The 16,402-nt window shown below is 44.7% G+C and overlaps 1 protein-coding gene across 2 annotated transcripts in view; it reads left to right on the top strand.

Moving 5' to 3' along the window:
* Positions 1-307: 307 nt before the first annotated feature.
* Positions 308-16,402, top strand: part of IL1RAPL2 (interleukin 1 receptor accessory protein like 2) — a 356,649-nt gene continuing 340,554 nt past the window's right edge. Inside the window, exons 1-2 of one of the 2 annotated variants that reach the window (XM_050310575.1) lie at positions 308-451; positions 12,087-12,187. In XM_050310575.1, coding sequence (XP_050166532.1) covers positions 12,106-12,187 — 82 coding nt within the window. In that variant the 5' untranslated portion in view covers positions 308-451; positions 12,087-12,105. Of the gene's footprint in view, positions 452-1,812; positions 1,929-12,086; positions 12,188-16,402 lie in introns of those variants that run through there. The other variant, XM_050310576.1, reaches the window with a different exon arrangement.

Below are 16,402 nucleotides of genomic sequence, written 5' to 3'. Positions count from 1 at the left end.
ACGCTCCCTCCATCCCTCTCTTGGCCGTTTTCTTCTGCCGCGATCGCGGCCGCGTGCGTGGCTCCTTCTGGGGCCGACAGCCCCTTCCCCTGCGGGGCCTTGCGGGTCTCTGTGGGGTCCGTGGGTGGGTGCGGGCCGGGCTGTCCCGCCGCGGGGGCAGCGGGGCCGGGCCGGTGCGTTGGCGCGGCGCGGCCGCCAGGGGGCGCTGCGGCGTCTCGCAGCGCGGGGCGGGCGGGCGCACCTGCCGCGCGCGGTCCCGGCCCCGCTCCGGTCCCGATCCTGATCCCGATCCCGATCCCAATCCCGCTCCGCCGCGACCCCACGGGCGGGAGCCGCGCTCCGCGCACACGGGCCGCCCCCGCCCGGCAACCACCGGCCCGCAGCTCCCGCTGCCTCCGCGGCGCGGGGGGGGACGCCCGGCATGGAGACCTAGAGGGGATCCGCTGGGGAGGTGAGCCCTGCGCGCGGCGCGTCTCGCGGCTGCTCCCTTTTTTAATTTAAAAGGAAAAAAAAGAAAAAAATCTTCCCTCAGAAAAAGAAAAGTTCGGGTGTGAGGAGTCCTCTCCGCCGCGCCCTTCGGTGCCGCCGCCGCGCGCGGGACGGGGCTGAGGAGATGCGGCTGCCGCTGCATCCCTCCCTCAGCTCCGGGGCCGCAGGAGGGAGCCCCGCGGGTCCCGCTGGTGCCGCCGCTCTCCTGAGGGGCTCCGGGCAGGGAACACCCGCAGCTCCGGCTCCGTCCCGCGGCTCCGCCGGTGTCGGAGCGGCTGCTCGGGGCCGTGGCCAGAGCCGTCCGTCCGTCCGTCCGTCCGTGCTGGCGCGGCCGCTCCGCCGCTCCCCGGGTCGAGCCCTGCGACTCTGGAGGCGCCGAGAGGGTTTTTCTGTCGCGAAGGGCGGTCAGGGTTAGTACCGAGGGTCTCTCACTCAGCGCCGCGAGCGCGAGTGGGGTTTCCCGGGAGAAGTGTTGCTGCCGGGGATTTAAAATAAAAGCACGGGAGCGGTTGCCCTTTGGGATGTTGCAGCGCGGTGGAGCCTGTTGAAGAGGTACCGGTTCTTTGGAGGCTTGGCTGATTTGAGGTACCGCGGTGGGTCCAGAACACTGGAACTTCAAACCTCTCGCTGCCTCCGAAAATTCCGTGGCAAATAAGGCTGCTCTGGTTTCCTTTGGGGTCTGATGGAAATCTGCTAAAGGGTACAAAACCTGTCTCAAACAATTGATTCAGCGGGTGTTTTGAAAAAGCCTGTCCCTGGGCTGCTGTCTCCGCTAGGATTCGAAGAATCAAAAGTTTCTGATAGAAAATGCTGTAAGCTGCGATTTCTCAAAGTTACAGTAAGGTCTGTGTGCTTTGGGCAATTTCTGGTCCTTTTGGGTTAAGATGCACACTTAGATTTGTACTGTGAGGAAAACCCCTTCGTGGCAGGAGACAGCACTTTGTCGTGCTCCTCGGCAGTGTTTATATTGTCTTGTTTTTGTCCTGATTATTTTAAAAAAAATTTATATTTTTAATGCGTGTGTGCGTTTTGTGGGTGTTACAATATTACCATCAGAGTGCAGGTAGTTTTGAGGTTTTTCAGAGTGTTCTTAGAGGTGGGTGCAAGGCGAGGTGACTTGCTGTGGGAGGAGGGAAGGGCAGTGGGCAAGGGCTATTTCAGGGTGCTCAGGTGCTGTGTGAGTATGATTGCATTCACACCTGAGAGAGGACTCGCCCCAAATGCTTATTGTCCGCACCTAAAAGGGGGTGTTATTTCTCATCAGGGATAAAGCTGTGTGGCTGCCTGGCAGTCTGTGATATCTGTAAGAGCAGGTGACTGCCTGCCCTGCTTCTGTGTAGTGCATGGGAAGGGACTTCTCTCCAGAGGCAGGAGCGGGCCAGCCTTGAGGAGGACATGGTGTCTGAAAAGCTTTGCTCATGCCAGACCCGAGGCAGGAGGTAAGTCTGGGGGGGAAGCTGCCTGATAGAGAGTCAAGCTCTTGCTTTGCAATAGAGTGACTGCAGAGGGGACAGTGGAACCTGCTGGGATTCTGGATTTTGGGCTCCCTAAACCAGCAGGGTGTAATGCATGTGCAGTAAACATGAGCAGTAAAGAGTTCTGGCAGTTCACCAAGGCACAGGGAATGTTCTTCGGGATTTGGCCAGTCTGTGGTTAAGCAAGGGTTGTAACTGGTAATGTGCAGGATGGCTTTCTGAGAAATTACTGAGGATTGCATCCTTCTGAGAATGTTTCTCTGGGCATAGGAGACCTCTTGCAGTGGGAGGACTGGGGCATGGTCCGACCTCCATGCAGAGTGCTTGTGTTGCTAGGCAGCAGCTTGCACCTCCAGCGTGCTCCAGATCCGAATCTGCGAGGGGAGTCCTTCCTCTACTGAACTAAAGCTCTCTAGCTGGTGACCAAGGGTGTTAGAAAGCACATATCCTGCGTGCCTGGGTGTGTGCACTTGTGGCCCGCACCTGGGTACCAGGGAGGGGCGATCAGCTGGGAACGTTCAGCTAGCTGATAACAAGACTTCCTCGTACTCCCCTCACTGCTTGGGCTGCAGGTGAGCACAGGAGAGAGATGAATCTTTGATTGTTCCATTTGTAAGGCTCAGGAGTTCTCTGCAGACCACCCTTTTACTTTCACATTGCCTAGAAGCTCACAGGAGGTTCATCTTCAAATTGTTTCATGACTGATGCTTTACCAATAAAATGGGGAGGGAAGGGGAGGAAAAGGGAAGAAGATTTGCTTGTACGAGAAGTAAGAAAGGCCAGGTGTGCCACATTAATGCACTTAGCCAGCTTGAGTAAATTTTAGTGGATGCTACACAATTGCTGGAGCCTCTGTGTGTATGTGGCATCAGCCAGTGTTGTCTGAACTGCTCCGTGTCTCGCAGAGCAAATGGAAAGCCTTTTAGACTTCAGAGCTGCCAGTCTGATGGCTGCACTTTGAAGCAGTGCAGTAGCTAAAGCTGTTGGAAACCAGCATGTGGGGAGTGACCACTCTCCAAACAGAAGTCAGATCAAAAAAGAGCCTGTGAGTGTCTGGAGGGATTCATAGGCCGGTGGGGCGAAGGCGAGCTCAGCAGAAAGGCTGTTCTTGTGGCACAGATCACTTCTGATCAGGCAGAGACTGGTGGTGTGGGAGAGGGAGGAGGAAGTTTCCTGGTCTGATGGAGGCTGGAGGCCTCAGAAGAAGCTGGACTTCACAGCCTTAAACCCAGGTGAGGCTGCAGAGGAGTGTGGAAGCAGAGGCAGGGAGGAGCACACTTGCTGGGCTCAGGATCTCATGGGTGTTGTCCCTTGCCACTGTAAGCTCGAGCCATGGAGGGTTTAGGGTGTCAGGAGTTGCAGCTGCTGGCGGCAGTTCCCAGCACAGGCAGCTGTGTGTGGAGCAGCGTGTGTGTGAGGAGCACAGCAGAGATGCAGACAGGCTGCTGGAGAGCAAGGAGGAGGGAATGGGGACAACATGTGAGGCCAATACCCCTTGGGATGCTCTGCCTGCTTGAAGATGACAGGAGCATCCAGGCTCTCAGGCTGGGATGTGTCTGTAAGGGAACTTGGTTTGTTTGCTTAGGCAGAGTCATTTTTACCCTGACTACAGCTATTTCCTGGGAGAGAAGGGTACATGTTACAGTAATCAGTTAAAGCTAAGGAGAACAGTGTCTTCTACGTGGCATTTGGCAGGGAGAGGCTGTTAGTTCAAGATTTTCTATATCCTGGTTGTGATGCCCTTGTGGGACCAGAGATGGAGGAAAAGTTTTCAGGAGCATGTGCAGGCAGCCATCCCTGCTGGCTGGGGGCTATCTGAGGTGGGAAGCTGGCAGAGATGGCTGGGGCTGGTGGCCTGGACCTCTGCATCTGAGGGAAAGGGTTGAGAATTTGTACTCACCGTAAGAAGTACAAATAAAGCATGCATAATGCATGGACTTTTCCTGCTCTCCAAAACATTCATGCTCTGAATAATCTCTCACTTCAAACTGAAGCTCAGGCTGAAAACATCAAGGGATGCTAAATCGTGAACAACTATTAAACAGCCTTAAAGGGTTGTATGGGAAACCACGTCTGCTCTTCATTTCTAAGCCTTCCTCAAACAATGTGAATCTGAGTAATTTATCAGGAGGTCTTTAGTGCTGGAAAGGGGAGTGAACATTTAAAGTGTATCACAAAATAAAGAGGCACTTTAAGAGGCAATTTGCTTTTCAGGATGTCCAACTAAACATAAATCTTCCTTTAAACAGCCTTGAAAAGAAGACAGAGGGAAGAGATCTTGCCCTTGCTGAAAATAAATAGGATCTCTTTGCCAGCCTTGATGGTTAGGGTTTCCTGTGGTACCTCTACCTGGTACCAGATCCAGGTAAACCTTCCTGGAAGGATTGAGGGATGGATTATGTTCAGTGACAAAGCTGGTGAGAGAGAGACTGTGTGTTAGAAACTTCTGCAGGGGCTTTGGCTGATCCTTTCCACCCCAAAAGCACTACAGAGAGTTCCTTCCACCCCTCTTCTCATTGTTGTATGTAAAAATTAAATTAACAAGGATGTCTATTTGACAGAGCAATTTCAGGACACATAAAGTATGTATTTTACTTTGATTTTGGCTGTATCAGAACAAAACCCTATTGTTTTCAAGATTTCCATAAATATGTGGAAGGAATATTCTGTAAGCAGTTTCTCATGATTCTCAGATTCTGGGGAGGGGATTGTTTGTTTGTTTGCTTACATTCTTGTTTTCACCCAGATAAATATGGCAGTATGTATATGTAAAGGCCAGACTCTGGTTACGTAAGGGGGAAAAAAATCCCCATCAAGAATATGTTTATCACTTTAAGGTACTGAGATTGTGCTGAGTTCAGTGAAAGCAACTTGCCTCTGCTTGACAGCAAAGTGCCCTGCCTGGCTTCTCTGGATCTGTTTCCTAAGTGGAAAACTGTAGAAGAGTGTTTTATAAGAAGCGTAACAGCTGGTATGTCATATTTTTCTGTTAATTCTGCCTTCTTTGAGCATTAGGAATTAGTTAGGGAAGCATGTGGCCACGAATGAGATCAGGGAATGAATTTCTGAGCACATCTCAAGTGGAGTTGTGTTCTCTCAGAGCTTGTTTCATCAACGTGCAGGAGTGAATGTGGATCAGCTTTGCCATGAATAGTGCAAATATTGTTATTGTGTTAATATTGCAGAGGTGTGTGTGTATATGGGAGCAGATACAATGTCAATACAGCTGACAGTTATAGCTGCAGTCCGTCTTCTCTGTGGTCCCTGAAAGAGGACTGTTTTAAGGCACTGTAAAAGCAGTTTCTCTATAAAAGCAGGGAACATTTCAGCATGCAGATGGCAGCCCAGTCTAAAATCTAGTTCTGTTTGTGCTGAGCACCTCTGTAACGAGCCTTGAGGAGCACCAGGGAAACGAGAGAAGCAGCATGGGGGGGAAGAGGAGGGATATGCTATCTTTCAGGACTGAGACCTCTTTTTGAACTGTCTCTCTCCATTTTTAATAGCTTTTCTGCAAAAGCTGCTGGGGGAGCAAGGTTGGTATGGGTATGAAAGAAGCAAAGCATCTAATCTTTTGGCTTAATAATGCTCCTGCGTAGGCAGCTGTGAATTGGACAGACTTCCTTATTGATACAAGAGCAGTGCGCAGTGGGTGAAATTGGTGTGGGTGAAAATGGTCTTTTCTCATCTCTTTTCATCTGAAATGTCTTCTCCTTTTGTAGTTGAGGCTCTGTAGAGAGGACCTGTGATCACTGGCAGGGCTGTCTAAAGCACTCAGGAGAAAAGGGCCACGACCTGAGCAGTGGTGTTTGTTCTGGGTGTCAGTCAGTGAAGAGCTGGAGTCAGGGGAAGTCATGGGTTTTCTGGAATTTGCAAGGTTTTTCAGCAGCTCTGAAGCCTAAGAGTTCTCATCAGGAACTTTTTTTTTTTTTTTTTTTTTTAACCTAGAGTTCTGAAAAGGAGGATTCAGAGTCCTTTTTTTCCTTAAGTGGAGCTTTTCCACAACCCTGGGTGGGCTGAGTCTGAGACAGCCTCTGAGTTTGCCTCTGCCCAGAAGAATTCTGCCCTTCTGGGACAGTGCCCAGCATCCTTCTCAGCTTTGGGAAGCATATGTGGTCCTCCATGGCTGGGGCTCCTTTTTCCCCTTGGGTGACTCTGATTACTGCTGCAGCTTGGGAACTGTCTTGCTGTAATTGTGTCAGTTCTAGGACTTCAGCTGATTTAAGATGATTCTTAAAATCACTCCCTGTTCCTCAGTACAAGGATACATATTTAGCATTCCAAGTGTAGACTGTCTTCATGTTTTCTTCTCTCCCTTAACTGGTTTTTCTGTAATCTTTTAAGTACTTCTGCAAGTACTGCTAAGCCCCACTCTGTAAACCTAAACTCTCTGGGTCTGACAGTCTTTACATTTCCTACAGTACTTCATGTTGCCTGAAGTACTGTATTGATTAAACCACAATCTGCAGAAGTAAATATATGTAGAATATTAATAGCTTCAACTCTCGGGGGGAAAAAAAGGCTGTAAATTAATTGATCCATTATGTTGACCTCATAAACCATGAGGGCTTGCAGAACAGCTGTAATCCTCCTCCCACAACACGTATTTCACTTTGAATGTCTATAAAAGGACTGGACTACTCAAATTTAAAAGCTGTGATACTGGACAAGCATATCCATCTTCCCTGGGATGTGTAGTTAGAATATTGCAGTGTAAAGGCTGGAACAATAGTTAGTTCTCTGCAGAATCCAGGGTAGTGCTGAATCAGTACATCACTGATGGTGCAGCTGGGCATGATGTTTAAAAACAATAGTTAACTTTCACACTCCTTTGTCAGTCTTGTTCCTCCTTACAGTCTCTCTCTGCATTTCCAAGTGCAGGAGTTGCTGCAATAAGGGACAAGTACAATTGAGGGATTTAAAATCCAATTTGAAGATATAATGAACTTGAATTCTGTGTGAGTGAGTTGCTTAGGGAATCGAGGTCAATGTGTGGTGTGAGCTGATAGAACTCAATCTGCTAATCAGTGCTGAGGAGTCCTAGTTCTTCTTGTTCACAAATCTGTTAAAATGGACTGCTCAAGTTTTTGTTGAATTTTCTTAGTAGAGATTTAGATGAGTGCCTGCATCGTATGCTCATCAATCTTGTTAGCATTTTAAACCTGTAGATCTTGGAATCTTTCTCTGTATTTGGAATATTTCATGGGATTTTTCCATTTCCTACTCTTCTTATTTTTTTTCTTTTACCTCAAATGAGCACTATTTTAGGCAGCTATTGGATCAGAAAGTTCTTTATGGAAAAGGTTCTTGTGTTAATGCTTCCAGGGTTTTCTCTACAGGGCCAGCCAGCAGTTAGGTCATAGTGTTGAGTCTGATTGCCACTTGAACACAACTAAAATCACTTCTACCCTCTGCAGCCAGACATATTAAAGGGGAAGTTATGGGGTGGTGGCCATCCACAGTACTTTTCTTTTGTGCTTGGCAGTGAAGCCCATTTTTTTGTTTCTGTTTTACACTATAAGATGCTTTTTGAAACTTTAAGGTGCTGTTCTTAGTATCTTCTATGGTTGGCATTTAGAAGATATTTAACTTTTTAGTGGAAGCATTACAGTCTTTCAAGCAAAACCTCGGTGTTCACACCTAAGGGGTCTTGCTCTTTGTTGCTTTTAAAATAACTGACAAGATTCTGATTTTATTCCCATCACGTCCCAAAAGATCTGTGAGGTTTACAATTTTTATCTTTTCTTTTGCACCCAGATATTCAGCCTTTAGAGGAATCATTACAGATCAGTACTGTAACCTTGTCAGGTGCTTTGTGTATTTAGTTGTGCTTCCCTTTGCTTCCTCAGGACAAGACCTTGTTTTTTCCTTGTATGCTGTCATGCAGTTGATCCGCTGCTGAGCCAGTAATAATCCCAGATGTTCTAGGTGTTGTCTCATTGTTGATGTTTACTGTCAGTTTGCACAACATGAGCACTGACAGGTACCCTCCATGCTTCCCTCATTTTTAAATTTCTCTTAAAATTTCAGCTGAACAAGGAGAATGAGCCATATGTGAGTCTAGTTAAGGACCTGAGCCAAATGGAGGCTTAGATCCAGCAAGACAAATGCTGAATGCACACTGCCTTGTAGGATTAATGTTCATTGTGTATTTAGACAACTTAAGTGGCTGGTTACGATGGTGAAGATGCACAATGAGTTAGGCAAAATGAAGTATTCTTTGATGCTCATTGAGCAGCAGAGCAAGGAACACTGCATGACCCATATCAAGCAGAGCTGAAGATACATTATTTGAGCTAACATGCGTCTCTGATCCGAAGTATTTTTTGTTTGTGTTTGAGGGATCAACAAAAAGGACCTGGTGCCCATTGGGGATTGTTTCCAACCAACATATTATATAGCCTGAGAATCCTTTAGTAATAAACAGCTTAGTGTGGTGTGTTGGCAAAAGAGAAGACCTGAGAGAGAGTTCATATTAAAATTTAAAGCCTTAAAAAGTAGAGTGGGGAAATGGTTTGCAAAGAAATGAACAGAAGTCACCATCTAGCACGCTGTACAGACACTGAAAGAATTACTGTTGCCATTTCATCCTTTGTGTGTGGGGTGAAAATGGGAATTTATTTCTGTGAGATTTCTGAGCAACAAAACCTGTCAATTGGCAATCACTAAAGAGGTGGGTTGCTGTTTTTAATGAGTGCCTTCTGCATCGCAGCTTCTGTGGAGAAACCAGAACCTACAGAGCCTCGTGGTGCGTCAGCAAATCTCAGCCTGTGCACAGGCGTGTGCCTGAGTGCACACATGCACCAATTTTCTTGTTTTCTTTTGAAAAGGAACACTGCAGAAACAAAGCTCATGGCAGAAATTAGAGCAAAGCTAAGTTATGTTTAAAGCGTGAACTTGGGAATCTCAGTGCTGGGTTTTGTGCAGAATTCTAATGCTCCAGTTTCCTTCTTGTTTCTAAGTGCCTCCTTCTAACCTTGTCACTTGAAATTCTTTTGAGTCCCAGAAGCTCTACGAGTACGAGCTGAAGTGGGTGCTGGAAGGACAGCAGGCAGTACATGAAGAAAATGGGACACAATTTCCCAAGCCTTGTTTTCTGAGGATTGAGAAGGAAGAACTAAGTTTGTCAACAGAGGTGAAGGGCATTAGGCAGCATATGGGAGTCAGAGTGGTTTCTATTAGAAGAACAGAATTTGTGCTGCATCTCAGCCTGGTCCCATTGTAGCTGCTGGGTGCTTACAGGTCACTGTGACAGCTGCCTGAAGCCTGTGGTCTGTAGCGTCAAAGAGTAAGAGGAGGGAAGGGGTGCCCTTGTTGGCAGTGGAATGATGGAGAATTAAGCTGTCACACCTTGCTTCTCCTACACTTCTCCCTCTGATGGCATTAACCTCCCTTCACTTATCTGGATACAAATGCAACCTGGCAGGTCACAACAAGGCCTAGATTAGTGATTCTTTCAGCCTTCTCAACAAGCACTTTAGTCTGTGCCTCTCAGTGATTTTGGGCAAGTTGTCTGTAATTGGTGTTTCTATATCATTACTCAGTAAGATGTCTTCTTCACTCTTCTGGGAATGGTGCTGAACCTTGTTCCCCTCTTGTGAGGTGTATCCAACAGAGTCCTATGTTTTTGTTACAGCTGTGAGCCCTTACTCACAGCTGCTTGGAGTTTGCAGTCAGAGTAAGCATCTCTCAGGGAGATGCTGCTCAGTGCCTGTGAGCAAATTTAGAAACTTTGTCCTGGTCACATTCAACCTGCTCTCTTCTGGCTGTGGGACATTCCTCTGGGGGGAATAGATTTTATACTGTACCTCGTGTTCTTTGTTAACTTGCATGTTTACAGGTAGTCATCTGTGAGAGGGCAGGTCGAACAGCCTGTTTGTAGCTGCCTGGGGACAGTAACCAGCTGACTCACTGGTCCCACTGGGGTGACCCATCCCACCTCCTTCTGGTGGAATGTCTAGCATGGTGAAGGTGACACATGCCAGCTTTAGTGGGGCTGTGTCAGGTGTGACGAGCTGAGGCTTTGGGCTTGATTATGAATGACCAAGTAGAGCTGTAGTTTCTTGACCTTTTCCTGCTCAATTTTCCTGATTTTTTGGAGGTACAGAGACTGACTGCCTCGATGAGGCCAGGACTTCAGAAAGCAGAACTCCTATCAATGCTGACAGAACCAAGAATTTTCCTCTCTGCTTAGCATTAATATTGGTTGGCAGAACTTGCTTTGAATTTTTAAATGTATTTAATGCAGCATAGCTTGTTTGGGGTGGAGATGGTCAGACCCACGTGAAAAAGGACCTAGGAGTTCCATACCTCAGCTGTAATAACTGAAGGGAGGAAAGTGGAGAAAGTAATTTGCGAAGCTACACTTGAAAATCATTCTAGCATAACATCATTACAATTATCTGTCAAAAGATTTAGTTCAATTACTTTTTTTAAGCTCTCTTGTCAGGATGGCCTCGCTTGTTTCAGGATTTTGTTACTCCAAGGAGAGGTTAGGGAAGAATGAATGCTAATTCTGTCATTAACCACTGTCAGACACCCTTCAGCACTTATTATTCCTTGAAAATGCCTTAGCATCATTACTGTGAGGAATCAATAGGCATAAAGTGCCCACGGGAACATAGAATTCAGGAAGGAAAAAAAATCCATTGCCTGTTTATAGCTTGCAGTGCAGTAAGGTGAGAGGAAGAGAACTTCAGTTCTAAGTGGTAATTTTGAAACAATTGAATAGCAACATAATTCCTGTCATGTAAAATATCCTTACATTTTCTTCACACAACAGTAGGCTGGTTGTAAACTGACAAGGGAAGGATATTTGTTGTAATAAACTCATATTAAACTGAAGAAGCTGCAGTGAACTGCAGGACATTGCCCCCTATTTCTGCTTTGTCCTGTTGGGTGACAGGGGTCTGGGTGGGTCCCAAAGTTGAGGGTTTGGGACCTCTGAGTGGGCTGGGTGGGCAGATGTGGTCCAGAGTTTAAGGAATGATTGTTTCGTTGGCCTTGGTTTTGACTACTAATGCAGGTTGTTTTGTGCATTTCTGTTTAAATGAAACTGCTGTAAAATGTTTGCTGAGTCTTTTGGTGCAAATACTAATTTCAGATGACTGCCCTCTTTATCTGAGAATAAGGGTCCTGATAAAAACTCTGTATCTGATATGGAGATGAATTACTGGGGTCTAAATATATCAAGCCACTTCAAGGCCTGTGACTTCAAGCTAAGCATGTATTTGAGGACTTGAGCTTATGATTAATCATCTCTTCCTCTTTCAGAGAGAGCAAGAAAGAGACAGGCCTTGCTGAGTTCAGATTCAATCTACCTGTTTTTAAATGCAGAGAAGGAGCCTCAGTGTGCTCTTGCTATTTTATCTTGAATGGCCTCATAGTTGTAAATGAACACAAAATTAGTTTTGATAATTATATAAAATTAAAAGTACAATTCTAAACTAGATTTTACCTTTTTTTTTAAATTTTATTTTTTAAAGATATGTAATATAAAGTGAGTAGTAAAGTTCATAGGAGAGATTAATTTTGTCTTTTAAATGAGACTCCTGAGACCTAAATTCGTTGATTTCTGAGTTTTGTTCACTTTCTTTTACCTTATTTTATGGGAGAAATTTGTGGAATAGCAGTGATTAATTTTATGAGCTTTTACAAGGTCACCAGCAGGAAAATCAGGTTATTAGGAGAGACTGCATGAATAACATACTCTGTATGTTTTCCTGAACAACATGATTTTTTTAAAGTGTTTAGCCTGTTTGTATGACACAGTTATGACCATCAGGATCTCCCCCTTAAATAACGTACAAAAATCTGTCAGATTAGACCCCTACTATTTCAAATAAACTGTTACATCTTGTGATTATTTTTTTTTAAGAGCAAAATTGTATTTTTGAGGTGTCATTTAATAAAAAAAAAAAACAAAAACCCTTTTGTGTGATAGAGGTAAATTGTTCATATATGGTTACTTTGAACTGTTATGTTTTCCTATCTCTGCATAAACATAAAGCCAGAAATCATTAGATTAAGCACTGCAATGGTTCTTTGAGAAATGTTTAACTGTAGCTGCTGCTTTGTTGTAGTGAAGAGCTGTGATTCAGACTTACTACTATGTTTGCATTTCAGCTGTCACGGAAAGTGAAAGATGAAGCCTCTTGTTCTCTTGGTTCTTGTGATCTGTACTGTAGTCAGCATGAATTTGAAGCTCGTGTCAAAGAGAAATTCTGGTAAGTCACAGAAAATTATTATTACTTTTGGATCTGGACCTTGTGCTAATGCAATCAAGCATTTTAGATGTCTGCTTTTTGGTTAGCATATATAATGCTTATTCTCTTCTGCCAAAAAAAAAGTCATAATCAGTATGGTTTGCTTACCAGATGTTTACAGGATGAATTTTCTCACTATAATGTTCTGTTGGTATGACTTTAAACTATGCAAAAGTGTCCTTATGTTTTCTATTGTTAAAAAAAAAAGGTTGATCTGATTGAAACCCCACCAAGGTAATAACGACTTTGGCATTGTTTTAACATCCAGTCTTTTACTCATTCTAAGGGATTTTCTTAGCTGTGGATGTGGTTTGTGGTAACCTCTAAGTCTGGGTGATTTTTTTTGTACGTTGGAAACTCATGTTCCAAAAAGTCATGGTGGCCGCCTGTGTGATCATATATAGTCACCTGGGAAGAGCTTTCCTGGCTAGATAATCTCTGATCCTTCTGGCAGTGGGAAGGGAGGGAGTAGGAGTTGTTTACATTTACATCTGCTTTTGAAACCTACTAATAGTAACAGAACACTTCAAAGAGGCATTAGAGCATCTCCTTCCAGGGCAGCCAGTTCATCTGGATAATGGTAAACACTTCCCCTGTACTTGAACCTGAAGTGACTTCTTGTCCACGCAGCTCTGCCCCCTCAAAGGGAGTGACTTCATCAGACTGTTTGCCTTTCTCAAGTAAGGTGTGAGTTTGGGAGGATTTGGGGCAGACAAGTATGTTCATTGCAGTTTGCACAGTGGTGTTGGTCTGCTACAGCCTGGTGTGTGTGGGCAGGTAACTGGCACTGCATAAAAGTTGTACTTTTAAATTTGCATGTTATCTTGTTTTTCTGCACTATTTGTGAGATAGACTTACATGTGTGAGTAATACTTACATATTACCTACTGCTGTCCTCAGTGTCTTCAGCCAACACTCAGCACTGCAGGTGCAAACAGAAATCACTGATTTCAGTTGGTGTGGTCAGTTTTAAGTTTAATTTCTCCATCTCTTGAGAACAGAGGAGAAAAGTTATTGGTTATAAAGAATTAGATGTTACGCCCCAGGTTAAGAAGTGTTGCTCTGGGAATTGCCACATGCTGGGCTGGAAGTGTAATTGGAGGTTGCTAAACTGAACTGGTCTATGTTGTTTTATTGTGCTTATTGTGTCCAGAGCCCTGTTTGTCCTGTGAGAGCAGGACAGATATTGGGGTTTGGCTGTGGTGGAACTTGGTCTAAACTCTGCTGTGATGGTGTTCCTGTTTTTCAAAACTGCTGTTGCTGGTCTGGATGGGAACCCTTTGTGACATCCATAATCAATATAATTGAACAGCCTTTATTCACTGATACCAGGCAACAGCACCTGGCTGCAAGGAAGGGCCTTTGTAATTCCTTGATCAGTAAACATCTGTAACATACTGGTGGTCATAGCATCATTCAGCTTGTATTTTACCTTTAATTATATATTTTTTAAAAACCTGCTAGACTGCTTCTTGCTAAATGTAACAAAGCAGTGAATAGGTGGTTCTTATTCTTTTAATTTGATTGTGTTGGTATATGTTGAGAATAAGAGGAAGGGGGAAAAATGCATGTAAAGTAAAATTATAGTTTTTCTGCAAGCACATAATCATGTAGTTGGCTTTCACGTTCAGTACTCATCCTGATTGCTGCATGGAGCAAACTATTGATTTCTTTTTTTTTACTTTTTCCACTACACTGTATGTGAAATAATTTTCTGTTTCTGTGATATCAGCACTTGGTACAAAATTGATAATTTGACTCCTTTTCTGAAAGGTCTTTAGATATGAAGGACTGTTGTTTGATTGCTTAGGGCTTCACTAAATGTTTTATGTTGTGAAGAGACAGATACCCTAGAGGCTTCTGAACTTTAACTGTTTGTAATGTTTTAGTGGAAGATCAGGGACAGTGGATGCAGCAGCCAGGGAAATGCACCAGGAAACAGTGACACCATATTGCTCCATAGGGTGACAGTTGCTGTAACACACTAGTGCTGTGGGTCAGAGTCCTTTTTTTTATTATTTTTTACTGGTGTCTTGATGAAGGAGAATGGAAAGGGGAAATTAATGTAATGGTTATTTGTCGGCAGCTGCACTGCAGTGTCAAAAGCAGAATGTCTGAAAGCAGGAAGCCTGTCTTAGCTGTAGCTTAGAGCTGAGGTGGGGGGAGTGGATGAAGGGCCCAAATGATGCCCTGTGGACAGGATCTCTGCAGCAGTGATCTGGCTGGATGTTGTAGTCTTGGGTCTTGCTGGCTCTTGGTATGGGGATGTCTACACTGGTGAGCATCCTCAAAAGGGGAAGGGAAATTGTGCAGACAGTTATGTAGAGCAGTGTGAAGCAGTGCATGGAAGGTGCTGACACTGATGATAAAGACAGATTTGGGCTACTAGGACAATAAACCAGCAAAATTGGGGTATTGGTGTCTTTGCTGACTTATGCAGACTGGCATTTTTTCTAAGCAATGTGTAGAATTATTGCATGAATGGCCAGAATTATGATTAGTGTCAAGTACAAGAGCAATTATGAAGCTGACTGGCATGCATGTAGTGTCACATAATAAAATATATCTTGTTTAAGGGGTAGGAAGAATGTAAAGAGAGTTGAGTTGAAGAGGAGCTGGGGTGGAGCAGTAAAAAGGTGAGGAATTGTCTTCAGGTAATGAAAAGGTATCACTAAAACTGAGGCAGTCAAAAGGAGGGCAGAATGTTCAGAAGGGCATTATCAGTGTAACTGAAGTTGCCCAAAGAGAACAGAGGTTTGGCTAGAAAGGCATCTTCAGAGGCTGGTGTGAAAGTACTCCTTCAGGCTTAAGGAATGGAAACCCAAGGGGAGAAAGTTGAGCATCAGAAATCCAGACAGCAAGTGCAGACAGTACACAGGGGCTGGACAACAAGCAAGAGTCATTAAAGAGAGGTCAGGAATGGAGGATCTAAGATGCTAAAGAGAAGGTGATGAAATGGTGCTCCAGTTGCAAGCACAGAACTATAGTTTGTTGAAGAAACAATCCTCATGGAAGGGAAGAGAAAAACAGAAGTGAAAGATTTGCCTCGTGTCCTTTACTTGCCCTTTGGTATAGATTCAGGTATCTGTATTTCCCATTTGGAGAAGACAAGTAGGAATGTATGTGAGGGCTGCAGGTAGGTTTTAGAGTACCCTGCAACACTGCAAAAATGTCAGAGAAACTCGTAGTAATACAAATTTGTTTGGCTGCTTTTCACTTGAGATGTGGTGCCAAAATAATTAAAATGGGTGAGCTAATTTAATTATGCTAGTCAGAGTCTTCTTTACAGGCAGCAACTTCCAGATGCTCCAGAAGAAATCTGTCATGTCTACAGAGTAACGATTGCTGTTTGTGGTGGGAACAGGACGGTTTGCCTCAAGCATCTGTGTGAGTGTAATGTTGACTTAAGTTTCACAGGCATTTCTTAATATTAGGAATTTATTTTTGAAAACTGCAGGCCATCCTTTTTCCTTTAAGAAGTAAACTGAACAAACAGCTAATGCAGGGACTGCAGCCGTAGCAATATCCTGGAAAGGGTATTTTACAGGTGGAGGTTATACAAATAAATTGAGGAGGGAGCTGCGAGGTTCCCAGCTGGCAGGTGATTTCCTTTTAATCGGATTAAGTCACTTCTTTTCCCAAGCCCTTTGTATATAGTGCTTTGAATAATCATAGCAGGGAATATAAAACCAATTAAAAAATCGTTGCATTTTTTAAGCAGAAGATTTTTCAGATTATAGATTCTGTTTGATTTACTAGACATAATTCCATTAGTGAATAATTGATGCCATTTGTTGTTGCTGTATTTGTTTGCTAAGCTGAAATACCCTGTCTCAGCATGCTGGAGCTCTGGAGGGCATGCCAACCTTGTGTGGAGGAGCATGGGCAGACATCCCCAAGGTTTCTGCACGGCTGCAGGGCACAGAGTATTCTTTCTGCAGGTTAACACAGCTTAATTGGCTCAGGCCTGGCACGGATGTGTCCTCCGAGCTACAGTCGTGTCCTCTGCTCCATAGCATGTGAGATGGATGTGCTCTGGGATTCCGCCCTTCCCTTCTCCTCTTGTTTTTCTTGGGACCAAAAGGCAGCCATGTGCCATAGGAGCAAGTGCATCTCTGATCCCCACCCACCCTGCCACCCTCCACCTGCATCTGGCTTTGTCACCAATGGCGTGGG

The sequence above is a fragment of the Myiozetetes cayanensis genome, unplaced genomic scaffold (assembly GCF_022539395.1).
Source record: "Myiozetetes cayanensis isolate MyiCay16 unplaced genomic scaffold, myiCay2020 scf15, whole genome shotgun sequence".
Classification (NCBI taxonomy): Eukaryota; Metazoa; Chordata; class Aves; order Passeriformes; family Tyrannidae; genus Myiozetetes; species Myiozetetes cayanensis.
This window is presented reverse-complemented; position numbering and strand designations above follow the sequence as displayed.